This window comes from Buteo buteo, chromosome 11 (assembly GCF_964188355.1).
Source record: "Buteo buteo chromosome 11, bButBut1.hap1.1, whole genome shotgun sequence".
Classification (NCBI taxonomy): domain Eukaryota; kingdom Metazoa; phylum Chordata; class Aves; order Accipitriformes; family Accipitridae; genus Buteo; species Buteo buteo.
In genome coordinates this window covers 15,466,840-15,488,393 of record NC_134181.1, presented here as the reverse complement: position 1 = coordinate 15,488,393, position 21,554 = coordinate 15,466,840, and the positions used below count along the sequence as shown (strand labels likewise).

General features: G+C 41.7%; 1 protein-coding gene across 3 annotated transcripts; it reads left to right on the top strand.

Moving 5' to 3' along the window:
- The first annotated feature begins 355 nt into the window (after positions 1-355).
- SIAH1 (siah E3 ubiquitin protein ligase 1) lies at positions 356-21,168 on the top strand. 3 transcript variants are annotated; one of them, XM_075040187.1, is made up of 2 exons: positions 356-680; positions 19,733-21,168. In XM_075040187.1, exon 2 carries the CDS (start codon positions 19,735-19,737, stop codon positions 20,581-20,583), a length of 849 nt encoding a protein of 282 aa, XP_074896288.1. In that variant the 5' UTR covers positions 356-680; positions 19,733-19,734; the 3' UTR covers positions 20,584-21,168. The 3 variants fall into 3 exon arrangements, with proteins under 3 accessions (XP_074896288.1, XP_074896287.1, XP_074896286.1); XM_075040186.1 differs by lacking the exon at positions 356-680 and adding an exon at positions 904-1,134; XM_075040185.1 differs by lacking the exon at positions 356-680 and adding an exon at positions 15,602-16,468.
- Positions 21,169-21,554: the final 386 nt, after the last annotated feature.

Here is a 21,554-nt window from a genome sequence, read left to right as displayed (position 1 = left end):
TTAAACTAGCCAAGACAACGCTTCAGTCATTCAAAAATTGAAGTAAGGTAGCAAATATGTATTTTTAAATATTTTACCGAAAGCAAAATAAACAGTGGCTCCCCTCTGGCAAACCTCTGAATAGCTTCAGTAGATGAGCAGGGTCCTAATCCAACAAAGCATGTGTAAAAGCACACTAGCAATTACATTAATTTCATGCAGTTTATGTGCTGGATGTTTCACATGTGTTTAGGGCGCTGCTGGACGGGGGCCTAACCTGAATTACGCGAAGTCTTTGAAGAAGAGGAGACTGGAGGAGGGGTTTGTTGTCAGCAGTCCCTTAAAATCACCGGAAAGCTCCTGTGCCGGACGTTACCGGCCTCTGTAAGAAAAGCCACTCCCGAGGGCTTTTTAAATTTTTTAAAATAGAATCGATAGCACTAGCGACGGACCCCACTCGGGCCTCTGAGGCCCTGGCCCCGCAAATGCTGGTGTGCCAAAACGCTCGCCTTCACCGCAGGACCGCTCCCGCTGACCTGGAAGGGGCCGGCGCCGCCGCCACGACGCGCCGGGCGCAGGCGGGCGCAGGCCAGGCCTGCGGCCTCTTCCCTGCCCCAGGACGCGGCGCCGCCCCGGGCTCGCGCGCTCTCGGGGCCGCGGGGGAGCCGGGCGACCCTGGCGGGGGCTCGGCGGCCGCGCAGGTAAGCAGACGGCCTGCCCCCGGACCCGGGGAGCGGCCGAAAGCATGGCGGGGGCCCGACGGCAGCCGGGCGCCGGGCGCGCGGGCTGCCCGCGGAGCGGCGCGGCCTTTGTTCCCCAGAGCCGCCGGCCCGCGCCGCGCCGGGAGCGGGGCAGCTCGGCCCCGCGCGCCGCTGCCGGGTGCGCGTGCGCGGGGGCGCTGCCGGCCGCGCGCTGCCGCCCGCCCGCCTCGGGAGCGCGCCTGGCAGGCAGGAGAGCTCCGCCGCAGCTGGCGCGCCCCCGTGGCGGTGTCTCCTCGGCCGGCAGCGAGAGGGAGGGAGCGCGCGGTCGGTTCGGGCGGTCGCGCCGGGCACCGAGCGTCTCGGCGAGAGCGGCGCAGCCAGTCGCCCCGCAGCCCGCACGATCCGGGGAGCCAGGCCGCCTCAGCGGGGTCCCGCCCAGCACCAGCGCCCACAGGTGAGCGCGTCGCGAAGGGAGGCCGAGCGGCCTCGGAGGGGCGAGAGCGGCTCGCCCGGCGGGGCCCTCTCCCCGCCCGGCCCCTGCGCGGGGCTGCCGCCCCGCCGCCCGCGGCAGGCCCCGGTGCGGCCGCGGCGGCCGCAGAGGAGTAGTCCGGGACAAGGCCCCGCCGCGGCCTAAGCGCAGCCTGGGCGTCCGGTTTCCTGCTGGCGGCCGGGCCTCGCGACGGGGGCCGCGGCAGCCTGGTCCGAGGGAGCGAGGCGCGGCGGGCCCGTCTCCTCCCCGGCCGGGCCTGCGGATCCCGAGGGAAGGAGGAAGGAAGCGGCCCCGCGGCGGCGGCCGCCTCCGAGCCCTTCTGCCGGGCTATTGTGTGCCAGGCTGAGGCGGCGGCTCGGCCTGGCCGCTGCGGAGGGCCCGCCGCGCGTGGGCCTGCGCCACCTCGGCCGAGGGGGTGCCCCTTTGTGGCCTCGGCCTCGGCCGCGCCGCGCGGTGCGCTTTGTGCTCGCGGGAGCGGAGCGGGGCCCGGCGTCGGCTTGCCGGCGCGGCGAAGGTCAGCTGGGCCGCGGTGGCGGGGGGAGGCGGGGGCGGCCTGCTGCTCCGGGCCCCCAGCGGCGCCCTTCTCCGCGTGCGCCCCGGCGGGCCCAGCCGCCGCGAGAAACAGGTTGCCGGAGTAAATGGGCCGCTGGGTGCCCCTCTGTGACGTTTCCTGGGGAGGCTGCTGTCTTCCTCGTCTCTGATCTGGTGGGAGCGCAGAGCGGGGGAGATTCCAGCTCATCCCACGGGTACTCCTGCGAAACTAGAAACCTGGAGGCCGTCGTTCTTTCCCCTTCTCCACGGTTTTCAAAGGGCAGGAAACAATAGGGTTTGTAGGGAAAGGCAAAGCATTCTTAAGTATTTCTTCAGGAGAAGAACCAAGTTTCTTTTCCAGTGGTGAACTGGTGGCACACTTGCTGTAAGCTCACGTTTCATTTGTAACTGTAAGCATAGAGTATTTCTCCAATATTCCCTCGTCAGTCTCTATTTCAGCCGGTCTGGGTGAATACTACCTTTCCTCTGTAATAAGCAGTTTACTCATATGCTAAATAAATAGATAAAGTGACTTAGTTTGTTTAACGTGGCAGATGAATGGATGTTAGGAAGCTCACAGCTAATTGGGCTAGGTCATGAAGGACATGAGGTATTCCACACGTGGGACATAGTTTCAGTTGTCTGTTTATCTCCCCTCTAAACTCTGAGGCTAGCACGCTGCATTCCAGAGGGGGAGGAAAAATGGAAGGGACTCTTCTCGACCCTGAGTTATTCAAGCTGGTCTTCAAGAAGATTTGAGGTATTGGAATACAGGTGGATTAATACAGAGACTTTTAGGATAAAACTTGGATCTCTGGACTAGTTGTCTGTTGTGGAAAATACATTGGAGAGTATACCTAAAGAATAAATCAATTAGTTCTACTTTTATCATTTGTTCTACACTGCAACATTGATGTAAAAATTGAGCACTGGAAATTATAATTGCATTCGCTTCAGTGGAAACTAATGTTCTTAAATAGCTTTAGCACTTTTCACAGCAGTGAAAAATTATACAGGAAAGCACAAGGATAAGTTATCCACCAGTGGTACATTTTTAGGAATCTGTTGTGACCCAGGAATTCTGAAACTGATGAAATGATGATCATTTTGGTCCTGAAAGCGCATGTCATGACAAAGTGTCTTGCCCATTAATCTATCGTTTCTGTTGGTAAGGTTTTAATGCTGTAGTCTAATTACACTGCACTAGAGGAGTTAGCTCAGAAATTCAGTGGCTCCAGCTAAGTAGGTGTGAACTAAGGAAAGTAAATATTTTAAATAACACAAGTACTTTACATATTTAGGTTTGAGTATAGTTGCTGCTGTCTGTTTAGTGTGAATTGAGAAAGAGCTACTGCTCAGATGTCGAAGATACCTGCCTCTCATGCGGAAGAGGGGGGAGCATGAGCATGTTCATGTAAGCAGCAACTCTTTTTGGTCTGAAAACTCAAAGAAATCAAGTAGGACAGTTTTATGAACTCTGGTCTTCACGTGAAACATTCTGGAACATGCAACTCTTATGAGAAACATGATGTTCTTAAGTTAGAAGCGCTTTGCTTTATATTTCTGCTTGTGATAGCATTTGTAGTCTTGTAACTGTCAGCTTTAGAAGTTGGACTGAGTTTTGCCAAATAGATTATCAGTGTATGTTTTGCTTTAATGATTGTCTCATTTTCAGGGTGTAAGCTGAACCAGAATAGTCAAGGTAGATCAATGGTATCTGAAATTCTGGCCACATATAAGGAACTCAGTTCTGCAGTTGTGATGCATGTACCCAGTCTGCAGAAAGCCAAAGTGAAAACTGTGTTTCCAGCTGCTGACTGTAGTTACCTGAATCCCTGGTTGGTACTATTAAGTGCTACCTGCTGCAGAGAACAGTAGCAGTGAAGTAATAAGGATGCTGGCAAGCTCTGGTTCATCTCGACCATCACTTAGGGCCCAAAGCTTAGGATCTCTTCTCTGAAGTTTACAGTCTTAAATTTGTCCCGAACATTGTAGATGCAGGAGATAATTTTTACTGGATTTTTGTTCTTTTTGTTGCTTTGGTTTTTGAAGGAAAATCATCACTGAGAAAAGTGCAAACTAGTTGTGGTTAAAAAAGAATAGTAAGAGATACCCTTTTGATTCTTAACAAAAATACAGGACAGATAGAGACATACTGTTATCTTAATAAAACGTTTTGTTTTGTTAATGGGAAAATTTATTGTAAGCAATTTACTCCTTTTCAAAGTGTATGTACTGTTTGTGTCTTAAAGGTACAATGTCATGATAAAAATGCAATTTTGATGTATGTCTTCTGTGTACAGTGTCACATCATGGACTAGAAGTGGAGAGAGATGCATAAATACTGTGGTGTTACTGTGAGATGTTACTGCAGGTTTACCTGAGTTTTTCCTATTAGCATTTAATTGCATGCAACAAAAATCTTCCAAAGTCATTGACTTGCGGTTTTTTTATATCATGCTATAGTGTGTTCAGCTGTTAACTATACTAGGTAAAGAAAGAAGACAAAAACTAGCTTTAATGGCCCATTAATACTCTTAACTTTTATGCCACACTTCATATATGTATATATTTTCTGTTTCTAATCCAGACTATGTACTATGTTTCTGTAATGCCCAGGACAACTATTTTAAATATATGCCTGTTTGAGTTAGTCTATAAAATGGCGATTCTTTGTGTTATCACAGGAATAATGAGAGATTTGGTTACTAATTCCACAGTACTTTAATCAGATAAAGTGCTAGATAATTACAGTTAACCAAATGGTGCACTTCTGATTTTGACTTGTTTCTCTTTGTAGAAGCCGAATATGGAAGCTGAGGTTGGCTGTGTTTTCAGTGGGGAAGTAAAATACTATTTGAATGGTGAAGACTGTATTTGTCCTTTTGTATCTGGAAATGCATTCTAAAAAAATTACTGTGGATATATTCGTACAGGGAAATTGATGTAAAAAGAGCAGCAAATTCATCTACAGAGAGTTGTTGTTGACCATTTCCTTTTTTGTTTGCCTTATCTAGAAACAGGTTTTTATCTTCTCTTGTAACAATTGATGACCTTGCTGAGACATGAGGAAAAACAAGGAGAGTGTAGTGATAACTTCTGCTGTTTAAAGAATTAGTCATCAGCTCCTTTAAAGTGAAATAGCAGTTCTCTGAACTTTGGTTTGTGTGGCATGAAGTCTTTAAGTTAATGTTTTAAAGTTCTTTCCTACAGTTCTTGCATATGGTACTAAACGGAGCAAAAATGCATTTAGTCTTTGATGAAAGACCACAGTGGTTTTTCAGTGTTTGTGTTTGGTTTTCTAATGCTGTCGAGGAGGAGCATTTAGAATGCCATGCTTTTTAAGAGTTATTTTCAAATACGTGTTCAAATGAAATATGTCAAAGGAAAACTCTATATGAAGGAAAATTGTATATTAAATTTTGCTATTGTATAGATTGTCAAAAGGTGGAAAAGGTTTTAACTGGAGTAGGATTATTTTAAAACAATTTAGTGTTAAATTAGAGGAGGGGAAGCTTGAAAATAAATTCCTTTACGTAAAAATTGCTAGAGCTGGTGTCTAGCTTAGAAATGTAGGTGTCTTAAAAGGCTTATCTTTGTTGTTTCTGTTTACTCTGTGTTACAGATCTTTCATGAGGGAAGGTTCTATGTCTTCTGTATTTTCCAAGGGGATGACAACTGAAACATGAGGTTTCTAAGTTCTGTTTTGTAAGTCTTAGTACATGTTGCTTTATGCTGAAATGTGATGTAGCTACTAGTTTGAAGGGGGTTTTAGAAGTTAGTTTTTCCCATGATTTTTCTAAAAGTCAGATAGCAGTAAAAAATATGTGGTTAGTTGCTCTTAACACATCGGTGTTAGGGAAGAAGAAATAATACAAGATGCAGCACTGCACAAGCTGTGGCACATCCAGGGTACGGTTCTGCAGTAGCTGAAGACAGTTTCTGTTCAGGCTGCCAGTGATAACTTGCAGTGTTGCTGTCACCAATGTGAATGTGAAATGGGTCAGTTTTAGTCCCAAGTTTAGCTGAAAACAAATCACGTGAGGAATGGGTAACTATTATCTGGTTCACTTCCCTGAGTAGCTTGCTGCATGGTAATGTAGGAGCCAGCGCTGCTGCAAGAGATGTCATCCTCTGTCATTGTGGATGTGCTCGGGATCAGTGTAAGTGCAGGCTTACAGCTAAGAAAGAATGGTCTTGCCTTCCATTGCCAACTTGTTTTTGGTGTCTTCCTGGTGTGCCAGTGTAAGCACTCTTGTAGTTGTGCAAGACTGATCTTGCTGAATATGTTACCTTAAAGGGAGAGAAAACTAATGGGTAAAAGGCAGGCAGCATAACCATTCATTCTGGTGGCAGCTTGCTTTTTGTTTGTTGTAGAAATGGTGGAATTGCACTCTGACATACTGTGTGTGCGTGCCTGGAGTAGTGGAGCCTGTACCTGGTGGATTGTTCTTTGTGCTGTAGATGAACCATTTTCTTCAGTTGTTTGTAATGGTATCTGAAAGCTCTTAAGAAATACTGTAACTGAGCAGTTCTTAAAAGTGCTATTAAAATATGTAAGAACCTTTAAAACATGTAATGTTGCTATGTTCTTTTTGAAAGACAATGACTATAACTCTGTGTAGCAGCTTAGAACCAAAACCTTAATCCTGTCCTCAAATTTTTTGAAACCTCACTACCTCCTGTCATTTTTTTGACCAGATAGAGGACTCAGAATTTGCTACAGTCTTATGATCAGATATTACCTAATGTTGTTTTGGAAATAATGTTTGAAACATGCTTTGATATGCATTTGTGTGTTGACACATATATAACCCCACTCTAAGGTGCACAAGATAAACTTTTCATGTTTAACTAAAGCTGGTTTTTAAATTCATGTAAACTTGTTCACTTTTGCCTACGTATGAGCCTTAAGTCTTGTTTCTTTCTTCCTTCTTATGTGCATGTGCAGTTCTGTAAAAGCTGTGAAAATGCTCTGCTCAACTAATCTGATTTCTGAATGACTGTTTATTTTGAAATATATATGCACATATATGTGTATTTTATATATATATATAAAAATCGTTAGAGTCACAAAATTATTTTCATTCATGGAATTTTTTCCCCTTTTTTGTGCATGAAGGTGTCAACGCAGTTGAGAGTTAATTTGTGCAGGGTTCATCTCTACACGGCTGATATCTGTGTCATTATGCAAGTATGCTAAGGGTGTAATTTGAAGACTGGTTGCACAGGTGTGACTGGGGAATAATTTGGCTGGCAGATGTTGATGGTGTACTATAAAATTTTAGTCTTACTTTGTGCTATGTCAAGTATAATCATTAGAAAGGAAATTTTACAAATAAAAAGTATGCATTCCATAATACAAGTTGAGACGGACATTATTCTAAAACAGCGCCTGTAAAGCAGTGATTTTAAGAGCACTTTTATGCATACTAAAACCAGCTGCTGCCCTAATTAGCTTTGTTTTTAAAATCAGGTGTTCCTTTTAAGGAAAAGTTGTTGTTCCTTGTGCAATCACAAATCTTCCATGGATCTACAGGTGCTCAACTACTCAAGGAGTTTAGTGTGGGGAAAAAGATTATTTCATGAAGGCTGTTCCTTAATATGCATATGAGGAAGTAGACGTAGGGTTGCCTGTGAAACTTTAATTTTTTTATTTCCTGATTTTTGAATGCTTGATCTTTCAACCTAATACATTTTTGTAACACTCCTGTAAAAGAAAAAGACTGAGAAGTACTGAAGTTTACAGTTACTCTCTAGATAGTGAGTCATTGTTAGGATTTGATGTTTGAGATTCATCACTGCAAGATAGATTCAAGTTTTGATTTAACTACATAACAGAAGAGAGGACAATATTTTGCAGAGAAAGACATAGTGATAGGTGTTGAATTTAGAAAGTGCTGATAAAGAGAGCATGAAGTAGCAGAAAGATACATCTACTCCTATCATTTCCAAACCATTTATAATATCTTGTGTTTTATTTTCTGATGCAGACTCAGGCCTGACTTCCGATACAAAGCATTTCCCAAGCAATACAAATAAGTGAAATAGTGGGTGCATTTTACTTAGCATTTGAGATATACCTGATCAGAATTTAATGGCAATAAAAGAACATATAATTATCTTGCCTGAGAACTCTTTCTCTGCTGAATTTCAATCACTTCCTTCAAAAGCTGGTTAGCAGGATCTTCACAAAGAAAGCTGAGGGAATTTTTTTTAGTGGTACAAGGATCCCTCTAAAGAACGGTTACTTTATTTGCTTTCCATAAAATGTCAATATGGAGTTGATGTCTTAGAAGGAGGCCTTCAGATTAGGTACAACAGAATTAGTGAGAAGGGTGTTGCCAATGTCTCCCTAATTTGTCTCTGATGTACAAACTACTGGAATGAACAGAGGGCAGTTATCCATATGTGAGCAGGAGTTGGAAAGTAAACAGTGATTGAAGTTTGACAATCGCTGGCTGTAGAAACTGAGATGTTAAATAATTTAACATAGTGTCCTTTAGTGTATAATGCTATTTAGTTATTACTAACCTGAAGTAATTTTGAATAGGGTCTACAGAGTTAATTTAATATCCTTATCAGGTTAATTCTTTCCCTTTTGCATTAATGTCTGAGACTCGCAGCTACTTAGGGTATTTTAAAACCTGTAAAAGGCAGGGAAGTACTTTCCTGGGGTGACTCAGAAACTTGTGACAGAGCAGGAACTAAACCCAGTTCTCCCATGCCACAGACTACTGCTCTAGTCTTTTTTTTTTTTTTTCTCCTTTTTTTTTTTCTTTTTTTTCCCAGGTTTCAAGGAATGCTCAATCTTTTCATGTAACATGGTGGTCTGTGGAGTCAGCAGTTCGACCCATTTCTGTTTGATATGCCTAAGGTTGATAATACTTGCGGGAAGAGTGCTCTTATTTGTGAGATAAAGCCATATTCTAAAAACTGATGTTTTCATGAAAAGCAGTAGAGCTGTAGCTCTGTGCAGGAGTGTGACCATGGTAGACTTGTCAGTAGCTAAGTTTGAGAATTTGAGTAACACTGTAATAACGATTTAAAAAAAGATTTTTAATGGTGGCAGTTGAATCCTTGTGCGATGATACTGCAGAAACAGTTGATTCAGAACTGATGAGTGGGAAAACTTAAGTCACTTAAGTAAACCGTATTAGTTTTAATGGAGGCACACGTACATCAAAGAATGGGTGGTAGAAACACAAGACATAGAAGATGGGAGTTTAAATAAATTAAGTACTGAAAAGTGTGGAACCATCAGAAGTGTGGAAATGCCACGGTGTTTTTGCACTTCTTTTACTAAGGTCTTATATTTGTTACAATATAAATAATTTCAGTGCTCTTTATTTTCTACCTGCAGTATATCACCAAATACAAAAACTTGTGTCCCATCTTAGGTTTTCATAGCTTTCCTTTTGCATTAAGTATCCATAGTAAAAAAATCTTACTTCCAGAATGCAGAAATTTCCATTTAAAAAATATGGATTTGATCCTTTACAGTTGAAATGTTCTGCGTTTTACTGTCTTTGTGGTGTGTGTGTGTGTGTGATAAAGACATGATCTTATCTGACATTCTTCTAAGCATTCTTGCTTCTGAAGATTAAATATCTGGATTAAATAAAAAAAAAAAAAAACACAACAAAAAAAACCCTTGAAAAACTCTCCCTCAAAATGACTAGAGATTCAGTGTAGGTTAGTACTAGAAGTTCTGAAAAATTACTAATTTCTGATAAGTTAAAAGTTAGGCTTCGAGTGTCACTACTCTCTGCTCTGTGATGCTGGATGTACTTATGTATAGATTTCATGTTTGACATACCTTGGGGCACCAAGATCTGTACTCTGGAATCAGTATCTCAGTTCTCCAAGCCCTCCCCTACGTGTTTGCCCTCCACAGGTCAGAGTGCCATTCTTCACAGGGCTCCGCTGTCATCAGGACCGTACACAGGAATACAGAACAAATTAAGGATCACAAGAATAATACATTATTTGAGATGGAAATGTGTATGAACCTAGGCAATGCATGAGATGGAGAGATCTTTATAAAAATTGTCAACATGTGTAATCCTGTCCTGACTCCTCCTACAGAGCGGCTTTGAATGTTGTGATCAGTCTCTTATAGGCCAGGTCCCTGTTGATCAGGTCTGGTTATTTTGATGGTCTGTTCCCTAGTATTATTTAGTTAGGCAGGAAAAATATTGAGCATAAAATAAGTCTTGAATTTGAATTGGAATAGTTACCACAGAAAGACTTGGTATATGAAGACACATCAAAGTACAGGTATTTCTTTTAGCTTAGCCTTACTGAATTAAGGTAGGCACTTCCATGCCACACCCTCTTCCCTGTGTCTGCCACAGGCACAGGAATGGTGATGCAATATTGTGTGGCAATTACAGTATGCAGTGAAGAATATAGTTTTTGCAAAATCAGACTGAGGAAAGAAACACAGCCCCCAAATTGTCACACTCGGTAGGATTTGCTGTTAACATTTACAGAGGGGGGTTCTCCCCCCCCTTTTTTTTTTTTTGAACTAATAGAGTGTAATTATATACAGAGCCCATCTATGATATCTTGTAGAACAGAATTAAGTGCTTCCTGCTTTAGATACTTCTGAATGGTAGTGTATGTTACAGCAAAAATAACTTGCTTTTTTTTCTGGTGCTGTTACTAATTCACTTTGTAGCTGATCCTCCTGTATACCTGCCTTACTTTTTATTGCAACATGCTATGTCTGGAACTTTTTAAGAGGAAACTGTCTACCTGTGTTCATAGAAATTACTGGGCTGAATTATTGTTGGAAGATGATTCTGATGCAGCTCGGTTCAGTGTGTTCTGTACACAGTGAAAGGAAACTAGATATTACTAAAAAATAAAATGTTTTCCCTGTTTATTGTTTGCATAGAGTTGTCTGTATTTTCATATGAAGTTTTTCTTTATTTTGTTAGATTCTGTGGTTTCTGCCATCTTTATTTTGACACTTCTGCTTTATCTCAGTTAGCTGTACTGTGCTCAAAGTATGGCAGGCTGCAGAAAGGCACGTTCAGTTTGGTATCTGAGAAGGCTAGTGTGGGACAGCTGCTATGTTTTAGAGTTCATACCATAGTTTATCATTCTGTAGGTTCAGGTGTCCTATGTCAAGGAAGGCTCTGGCCATTGACTGACTACTGATACTGGCATTGAGGATACAGAGCTAGCAAACAGAGAAAAGAGAAGGATTTTGTCACCGAGCACCACTTCAGGTACACTGCAAGAGTGTGCAGTATACAGCTTTGAGCAGTATTTCTGTATCACCATCTTCACACCTCTATAGTGTTTGGCAGTGTCAGCAAGATAGGTTACTTGCTTGTTTTTAAAAAGGAAAAATAAGGTAAAGTCCAGTTTGGAAGTGGTCCATGATTTTTTAATGCAGGTGTTTGGTTTTGATTTGTATTTAAAGAATGATTCTTTTTCTCTGTATTTTTGTTTAACTATATATATAACGGAAAAGGTTGTTTCACTAGCTAGTTTGCAACTTAACTTTCTTTTATTACAATAGATTACCACATATCAATAATTTTTGCTATTGTTGCTTATACCAGTTTATTTAAAGTATTGCTGCATTTTCTTTTTCTAGCAGTGGCATTTGATAAATTGTTTTTAGTATAGCTTGAATTTTCAGGAATTTCCTTTATAGTTCCCCTAGCTTTTGCTTTCTGTCCTGCTTTCTGTACTTTCAAGCTCAAAGGATGGGGGAGATAAGCATCCTATTTTGCTTTATAATTTGTTGATGGTCTCAATGTACACAAGAAACCCATCTGTCTTACTTAATGCCTACGTATAATTATAAGACATGTGAAAGCTGGGATGTTCTCTGATTTATATAGTACAGAGTGAGTGGTCCAAACGCGGGTTTTTGCTATTGATCAGACATTTCTAGTTTTCATTCTAGAATGAAATTTGGGGTTTTATCAGTTGTTTTTTTTCTCTGGAATTTGTTCCTCAGCTTGTCTTTCTTTGCAAGACTGGAGTATCATAGCAGTATAGTCTCCGATATTCCATGATAACTTGGATCTTGATTCTCTAGAATATGGAAAACTCCAGTTGGCTAGAGTACAGGTTATTCACTTTTTAGAATTGAAGTTCTTTGTTGCATTTAAAAATGAATGCTATAGTCATAGTAGTGGTTGCTTGCTAATATGATTTTTATGTGTTCTATATTTTCTGTAGGACACTGTTCCTTCTTAATTTTACATTATAAAGCTGTTGGAAAGAAAATCTTTGGTAGCTAGAAGAAAACACCTCCTGTGTTAATGTTTAATATTCTGGCATAGATAGGCAGGAGAAATATTTAATGACAGTGATGAAGCAGTAATCAAACAGCACTAGCCAAGGCTCAAGTTTTTGTATTGGATTAGGAACAGGTCACTATAATTTGATGGGCATAATAATATTGTTTGTGTTTACATATGCTCTTTGCATCTGCATCTGTCACATAATATGCATTGAATTTGGAGAAGATCTGGATTGTCCACTAGCAGTGACTCAATTGGTGATCATATTGTGCGCAAGAGAACATATATGATAGCATCAGAAACACTGAGCATTAAGGTCTGGTGGTTCACTGCAGAGGTAGCCATGAAGAGGATGACTGATTCCATGATTATATAAATCCACTGGGATTTCCTTTCCTGATGATTGGGAAGAGGGATTGGGAGGGAGTGTTTCGAGGTGCAAGATAAAAATGACCTGCAATTTCAGGCAGGCTGGGTCTCTACAAGGTAGTGGAAATTGTTGTAATTTTGTATGAAGAGGAGATGAACTGGTCAGATGACATTTTGGAAAAGGAAATCATGAGACTTGCCTTATTTTTGTAAAATTTTTTGGTCTTGTTTTATAATACTTTGTTATATTGGATTGCTTCGGCTTTTGGTTATTATGCAGGAAAAGAGAAGCCCTGAGGTGTCTGAAATAATGAATAGCATATAGTTAAGGGCACTAAAGAAAACAGTGTCTGGAAGGGTTGAAAAAAATTCATAATTCATGAATCAAAACCAGAGTGTATACAGACTAAATTGTGTTACATAGTTGATTAATAATTTATGTCATGAACTGTCTTCTAAAAGTTTTGAGGTAGGCCAGTAGGTACAGAGGCTGTGTACCTACAGAGCAGGGATGTACATTTCTGTGTCCAATGTTGTCAGATTTGCAGGAGCAGGTGTGCATTTGATATTAACCATGCTAGGCCTTTGTGATCTATAACATCTCCCAAGAGCTGTGAGAGATATATTGATAGACTTCAAAATGGAAGAACCTTGGGCCCTAAAATGTCTTTTAAAATTTAAATAGAAATTAAAAAGAATTTAAAAAAAATATTCACGAACTGTTCTCCAAGACACTTGTGCATAACACAATGTTATATATGTTTGATTGCTGAAGTGTGGTTTTGGTGGTGGTGAGGGCAGTATACAGTATTTTCATTAGAGCCTGCTAAAACCTTTTTCCCTTCTGTTTTGCTGTACGTTGACAATTATGAGTGCAAGAGGGGACAGAGGAAAAGTAGATTCCTTGGAAAGTTATTTTCTGAAATAGTAAGTACACGTAGTTGAAAAGCTGGCTTTTCCATAATGCTATACGTCTTGTCCTCAGCAGTTTAAGACTTCTCATAACTGAGCAGCTATGGTACCAAAATATGGTATCCTAAGAATTTTTAATACAAAATTAACCTAATGCTACTTTAAAAATTGCGAGAAAGTTCCCTACTTAAAATACACTGGTGCCCCTTTTTAATTGGAACAAAGTGTGCTTTTTAATTACCTTCATTCTCAAGGTAATATTCACTTGGGACTTCTGTGTCAGTACCACTTCCAGTTTCTTGGGCATGGCATTAGGTACTTTGTGTATACTTGTATATGGGTGTAGACACGCCCCCCCACCCCCATTTCTGAATACACACACACTTTTTTTCTGCTGCAGTCACGAAACCGTCCCTTTTGCTGCCAAAGAAATATTGGTGACTCTTTAATATTTTCAATTTCCTGTTTATAATATTTTACAAAATACTGTTTATAATATTTTATTGAAGTTATCAATATTGAATTGTACAAATATCTGATGATATTGGCTAATCTTTCTGTGTCTTCTTTTAAGTTCTTATTTACACCTGTTTAATGAGTATTTTCAACAGTTCATTTAGCTTTTGGGTTTTGACATTCTTTGGCTTATTTCGCATCTTGAAAAAAGTAACCTGTCAGTGTTTTTCACAACTTCGAACACTGTCATGAAATGTTATTATTCCCAGTGCTCTGTAACAGGGTATTGTTTTTTAAAAAGTCTCATTTTCAAATATGATTGTACAGTTGAAAAAGTTGAAAGGTTTTGTATTTGTTGATGGCTGTAGTGCATTAAGAATACATTTTGAATGGAAGTCTCTGAATTCAGTTAGTTCTGAAATGTGATTGAAGGAAGATTTTATTGCATCACATATATACATTTGTGATAAGGCATTTTTTTCTGTCCTTGCATCACTCTTCAGCATTATATGAGATTTTTTTTTTTCCCCTTCCAGCCACTAAGGTGACTATACAGAAGTTTTGTGGTTTTTTTCGAAAACTAATATTCAGTTACCCTCTCAAAAGCAAATTCAGAAGTTAAACCCAAGTCTAATCTATTTGATACGAGTGAAGATTTTGGAGAAGTGGATGGTGTTAGCTTGAGTTTGTCAAAGATGTCACATATTTTAGTGAAATGCAGGAGATGTGATTTCTAGAATGGTGTCTGAAGCTAACACCTTTGAAAGATGAGAAGCTGAAAGGTTATAAATCTATTCCTATATACTGTTGTTAATTCCGTGGCATGTGGGGTACTTAGTCTATTTGAACTTCTCTTGAAATTGCTTTCCTTATGTCTGCACCTCAGCTGAGCTTTTTAAACAGTGAATTGATTGCGTCTTCCCATTCTTGCTGTAATTTTTTTTACCCATCTGGGGTTTCAAAGGCTTTCTCTCTTCAGGCATTGTACATCATATCGCAGCATAGGAAAGAGCGTACAGCATTAGCTAATGTGTCAAAGGGCTCATGGTTTTGTTCTGGGGACAGGTGGTTTGCTGCAGGAGAGAAGGCCCAGGGCACATTTCAGACACTTCAGAACACGCTCTTAGTTTCTCAAAAGCCATTTATTTCTGTGCTGGTTTTCTTCAGCTTCTCCATTTTGCTTGGAAACTTGCTTGACTCTTAACTGGTGGGGAGGGGATGTTGTAGATTGCACATTTGGGGGTAAAGCTGAAGTGTGCCTTGTATCAAGTTAGTAGTTTTTGTTAATAGAAAGTGGGTGTTAGTTGCATGTGTTACAGTGCTGATAAAAGCTTCCAGAGTCTTCCTTGAACAGGCCTTGCATTTCAAGTAGTAGGAAAGCATTTTTAAAGATAATTTTCTTTACTCAGGTACTGTAGTCTTACTTCTTACGCGACCAGAACAATTCATTGCAGTGTGTTCTTCTGTCGCCTCCGCTGAACCTTGTACTTCCATGTACTTACCATCATCAGATCTGTATTCCATAATGCCTAAGCTTTTCCGAGCCCAGCGTGTGCATCATGCAAGCGTGTTGGCTTAGTTTCCAACTAATTTCCTTTATCCTTAAACTGCTCTAAGTTTTTTAATAGTCCATGTGGATATTCGAATGTGCCACGTTGTTCTGAATCTGTTGGTGTCTTGTCTTTTCCATGAGATTATAATGCTTTTCCTTAATTGAATAATCGTTATACAAACGGAGAAGACTCCTGTTGGAACGGGTACCTTACAGATCCGCAGTGGAAAATGCTAATTTGAGCAGTACCCTTGAAATAGCAGGAAGAGGAAGTGAAATCCATGTGTTAGAAGAGTTTTGAATGGGATCCGTAGCTTTTAAAAACAGCTACTTGGGGAAGCTGATCAGCTCCGTCAGTCCGTAAGCCCCTGAAAAAGCCCTGGTTGTGACACGTGTAAAGCACCTACCGCTGTCGTTGGCACGGCTTTGCGGTGGCACGCCAGGGGAGCTGGGCGGACGGACGGGCGAGCTCCCGTCCCGCCGTGCGAGGAGGGGCGGAGGCGGTGCGGTGGCTCGAGGCCGGAACGCGCTCTGCGGGGCGGCTCTCGCGGAGGAGAGGCGCTGTCGGTCAGCAGGGAGCGGTGCACCGGTTCCGCCGCCGGGCCCCCCCCTCCAGCGCGGATGGCCGCGCCCCAGCGGGGCCGCCGCGCCCTCCCCCGCGGCCCCCGGGCGGGGCTTGCGCCCGGCCGGGAGCGGGGCCCGGGGCCCGGGGCCCGGGCCGCGGCAGCCAACGGCTTGGCCGCTTCGCGCCGCGCCGCCTCCGCCGCTGGCCGGCAGCCGGGCGCGGGGCAGCGCCGGCGGGGAGGAGCCAGCACGGCCCGGCCCGGCCCGGCCCGGCGCAGCAGGGGAGGTTTGGGGAACCATTCTGGGGCGCCGGGCCGGAGCGTGGACGTAGCCGGTGGATGCGGAGTGTGCGCGGCCGTAAATGGGGGGGGTCGGACCCGAAGCGGTAACGACAACGCGCGGAGCGGCGCGGGTTCCCGCCGGCGATCGCGGGGCGTTGGCCGGGGGCAGCGCCCGGCCTGCGCCCCCCGGCCGCCCCGCGCCCGGGAGGGGCCGCTGCCCCGAAGAGCCCCTCTCTCCTGCGCGGAAACGCCATGAGCTCCTTCGCTCCCTATGACGGGGAGACCTGCCTCCAGCTTTCGCCAGTCGTGGAAGGGGGCCTTGTGTGCGTGCTTGCCGGGAAGTAAAACCAGCAAGGGGAAAGGTAGCGAGTGACTTTTAAATCGCCTTCTGCGCAGTATTTTAAGCCGGTTTTGTAGGAGCTGCGAGGTCGCGTCCCTCGGGAGATCGTGACGGCGTGTGTATTTCACCCTTCCCCAGAACGGTGTTGGGAATAGGTTCATCAACAGGCCTGTGCGTTCTGATGTCATCAAGGACAGAGGTTTTCTTGACCTGGAACTAGGAAATCTTAAAATACGGTTTTCCCTTTTCACTCTTGGTTGGTTAAACTTTTTCAAATTTGTACAGCTTTTTGAATAATTTGTGTTGTAGGAACTAACACTTTGGAAAATGACACCTAGTGTACCTTACGTTTGTCAGTGTTGCTTAGAGACTTACTCCCAGTGTGTGCAAACAAAGATAACAAATACAAAAGATAGCAAATACTGCCTATAGGGCTTTTTACCTGTAGTAAAGTTTTTGTAATTAAAAAAAAATCTTGAAACTTTATTTCCAGTTCTGTAGTTGCTTTTACTTGGTTTGTATTTGTATGATTTTGACAGTTTGGTGGGTTAAATGTATTACACTGTTAACACTTTTACTTGTGATTATCTTGTAGTTTTTAACATAGCTATGAAAAATGAACTTCTCTGGGTTTTCCATCATGATGTATTTATTCATCTTTGTTTTAACAAGAGTGCTGAAAATGCAGGCTTTGGGCAGGTTTAGGCTTGGTAAATTACAGTTTATAGCTTTATCCAGTTTCTTCCTTGCATGCTAATCTCAGTGGTCTGGTTCACAGATTCCTGCTCATTTTCCTTCCCTGCTCATTTGGATGGTCTTTGGTTGCGGAAGGTGTGTGTGAAGGCTGGTCACATACAGAAACGGTGATATAATAGGGGCTATACGGTTCTTTGCTCTAGTACTTCCATAGCTTAGAAAGCTTAACTGGGAAGTACATCTGTGCGTAAGGTCTTTTTGCAGAGTTTGTAGGTTGTTTAATTTAACTGTTGAATGGGCTCCGAGAGGTGTAATTAAAGAAATCAGAGCTCACTGAGCTCGTCAGACTGCCTAGGGAACTGGTCTAACACAGTGGCTTTCACCAGCCTTATCTGTGGGTTACTGGGGATCATCCCTGGATCAGGACATATAGGTTCAGGTAAGATGAGGCACACACAAACTTTTCTGAAATGTGCATGTTTACAATATTGGAAGGGAAACACTTTTAGAATTTTACATATGAACACGCATGTGATTTCTAAGCTCTTTCCAAGCGAATACCGTGATCAGAATCTGTTCTGTGTACAGTTATTCTCTGTGTGCAGTTTGTTCTAGAGCATAGAACTGCAGTGTGCCATCATGAGCCTCCCACCTATGGATGTTGGGGAAAAATAGCAGCAGTGCTCAGTTGTCACAAAGGCCTTATCACATTTGAATCCCCTCACAATAAGCTGCTGTGGCATCACTTCCCCAGAACATGTATTTGATTTGTCACAGATATCTTAAACTTTTCATTCAAGCTGGAATGCCTTACAGTAGGAAAATAAGGCCAAAAGATAAAATCGTTTGTGTCATATCTCTACAGTATCAGTTAAGGCCCAGCATTGAAAACCACTGTATGGTTTTTTTTCTGAAGATGGGAACTGGATTATTTCTAGTCCAACAAGCCTGAGATGAAGGAAGAAAATTTGGAGGGGCAAGATGATGCTGTTACTGGGCATGCGAGACTTACAAAATCAATGAATGAATACTAAGTCTTAAGACACTCATGTTTTTCTAGCTCTGGACTGGAGAGAAGGGCTTCTGTAGAAGAATTTGGAGTTGCTTACTTATGATTACTTTTTGAATGTCAAGGGATAAGTTATTTTGTATGTTGGAATCTCTCTTTGTTCCTTCACTTCTTGCCCTGAACAGTGCATGTCTTGCAAAAGCATGCACACTATGCTGCTTTGAGGTATCTAGTCCAACTATGAGTAAGTCTGTGGGTGAAATGATGCTAAATATGGGAAGCTTGCCTATTGCCTAATATTCCCATGTCAGATGGCAAGGAGATTAAAGTTTGAGAGCTTTATACATATGTGATGGATACAGGGCTGGTGTACTTGCAGAGAAATACTTAAGGTGGTTGAGAATTTCAGTGTGTAATGGAAGCCAATTTTGAATAGCATTTTACTTAACTTTCCTTAACCTACGAAGGTAAGGTTAATTTTTTCAAAATGGAATGTTTATTTTTTCTGGTAGGACTAGTAATTCCTTTTGTACAAGAAAGAGGAGAGTTAGGGGGTGCAGGAAGAAGTGTAGCATCCATAACGTGTTAAGCAATATGGCACATTTAGTGCATCTGTTGAATGCTTGAGCAAGCTGTTTGGTAAGACTGCTGCTAACTTTTATCTGGGGCATTTGAAAGAATAGAACTTCAGTGTAAACTCCACTAATGTAACACTTCATCAACAGTGCCTTTTCAAGTTACTGGAAATGTTGGAGTACTTCATATGTTACAATTCTCAAATTTAATCTTTTGAATTTCTTATTTGGAAAATTCAATAAAATAATTGCTTTGATTTTCTTTCCTGTTATCTTCACAAATGGTTTAGTTCAGGAAGCTGAAGCAATGGATGTACTTTACAAGGTATGGGCCTTAGTAACAGAGTAATGAAAATGAAAAGTCAGTCACTGTCCTATCCCGGGGAAATAAACAGTCTAGTAATCTCCTTAGCTATGTTTTTCCTTGCTACTGTTTTTCAAGTTTTTTTAAAAAAGTATATAGTAACTGTGGTTACTGAGAAGGTCATATCCAGAAGTTAATTTTTTCATTAAAAATGGCTGGTTTCTCATCTCACTACATATGCAGCAAGTTAAAATTCAGCCAGAATTGTTCCATAGTGCTCCTAGTTGTTACACAAAAGTGATCTGGGTGGAGTATTTCGTAAATGTGGTATTAAAAAACAAAAACAAGAACAACAAGCTTCAAGGATTTCGGTTTCATTTTCAGCATGCCTTTACAGCTACATTTTTTTAGCATGTCTTTACTAGCTACAGTCTTTACAGCTTCCAGTAGGTAAATTCCACTTCAAAATAATTAGCAGAACTTCTTCGCTTGTTAAATTTGCATGTCATACAAGTGTCTGTATTGTATGCAGCACAATTGATACTCTACATGTAACGTAGCCACAGTTTGCCTTACATGGTTTTTTGGCTTTCAGTTGTATCTATTTTCTTTTGAAGCTTCTTTGTAAATCAAGAAATACTGTCTGCAGAGGAAAATAAAATGTGTTTAGATACTCATTCTTTTTTCTCTCTTCTGTTACAGAAATGAGCCGTCAGACTGCTACAGCACTACCTACAGGTACTTCAAAGTGTACGCCATCACAGAGGGTGCCTGCACTGACTGGCACTACAGCTTCCAATAATGACTTGGCTAGTCTCTTTGAGTGTCCTGTGTGTTTTGACTATGTGCTGCCACCAATTCTTCAGTGTCAGAGTGGCCATCTTGTTTGTAGCAACTGTCGCCCCAAACTTACGTGCTGTCCAACTTGCCGAGGCCCGCTGGGCTCCATTCGTAACCTGGCTATGGAGAAAGTTGCCAATTCTGTACTATTCCCATGTAAATATGCCTCTTCTGGATGTGAGATAACTTTGCCACACACAGAAAAAGCAGACCATGAGGAGTTGTGTGAGTTTAGGCCTTATTCCTGTCCATGTCCTGGTGCTTCATGTAAATGGCAAGGTTCTCTGGATGCTGTAATGCCACATCTGATGCATCAACATAAGTCAATTACAACACTTCAGGGAGAAGATATAGTGTTCCTTGCTACAGACATTAATCTTCCTGGTGCTGTTGACTGGGTTATGATGCAGTCTTGTTTTGGCTTTCATTTCATGTTAGTATTGGAGAAACAGGAAAAATATGATGGTCACCAGCAGTTCTTTGCAATTGTACAGCTGATAGGAACACGCAAGCAAGCAGAAAACTTTGCTTATCGACTTGAGTTAAATGGTCATAGGCGGCGATTGACTTGGGAAGCAACTCCTCGATCTATTCATGAGGGAATTGCAACAGCCATTATGAATAGTGACTGTCTAGTCTTTGACACCAGCATTGCACAGCTCTTTGCAGAAAATGGCAATTTAGGCATCAATGTAACTATATCCATGTGTTGAAATGGCAATCAAACCTCTTCAGGCCAGTGTTTAAAACCGTTGCATTTAATTTAGCAGAAACTAGGGTAACCATCTTTGACTGTCAGACAAATTGTTTGGTAGATGGAGGGTAGGCATATATGAAGGTAAATAAGAGGAAAGGCTGTTAAATTACAGGAAGCAGTTGCATGTAGTAACACTAATATATTTAAAATAAGTCAACAGTAAACCACTGAAAATATATATACACCCAAAACGGGCATCTTTTGTATTAAGAATTGATTCTACAGGAAATGTTGTAAAATAATTCTAAAAACTTGTTTGTAGATTGATTGTACTGTTGAAAAGGATACTGTTTCGTGTTTTTGTTTGTGTTTTTTTCCTCCCCCCTTTGACTGACAAGCCATGTTGAGCAGAATTGGCCTCTGGCCACTGCTTCCCCCCCTGCCCCCCTGCCCTGCGCGCCGCCCCCCCCCCCCCCCCCTTTGTAAGTCACTACATAGTATTGCTGCTGTTTGTGTATATTTTTTGTGTATTTGCTAATTTTTATTAACTTCTAGTTTTTCATTAAATAAATATGACTTTCTTTTCTGTAATTCAGGTTTTTCTCTTTTTTGTATCTTTTTAAAATTAATTACAGGTGTCATCTTTTGATATGCATAATTGCTATGGTAAAACTTATATTTCTGTATGTTTGGTAAATTTTGTCTCTTTCCAGTAGTCAATTCATTGGTGATACTGTTCTTAATTGAGCTATTTTGTGAATGTACTGAACTCAAAAGGAGTACTTATGTTCAAAGATGTATCAGGAAAGAAAGCTCCTTTAAAAACAGGTCTAGATGTTGTTGTACTTTGAGTTATCTTCTAACAAAAATGAACAATTATTGAGAATTTTCCGAATTAAAAAAAAAAATAAAAAAATTCACGTTTCAAATTTAGAGATGCTTAGAAACTTGATTGCATCCATGTATTTGTTGGTTTTGCAGTACAAA

What these genes read in the sequence shown, in the direction of transcription:
- SIAH1 (XM_075040185.1), top strand. Translation starts at nt 16,378, where the DNA reads ATGACGGGGAGACCTGCCTCCAGCTTTCGCCAGTCGTGGAAGGGGGCC. An exon ending in TAAAACCAGCAAGGGGAAAG is followed by an intron (nt 16,469 to 19,732) that starts GTAGCGAGTGAC and finishes CTTCTGTTACAG; the next exon opens with AAATGAGCCGTCAGACTGCT.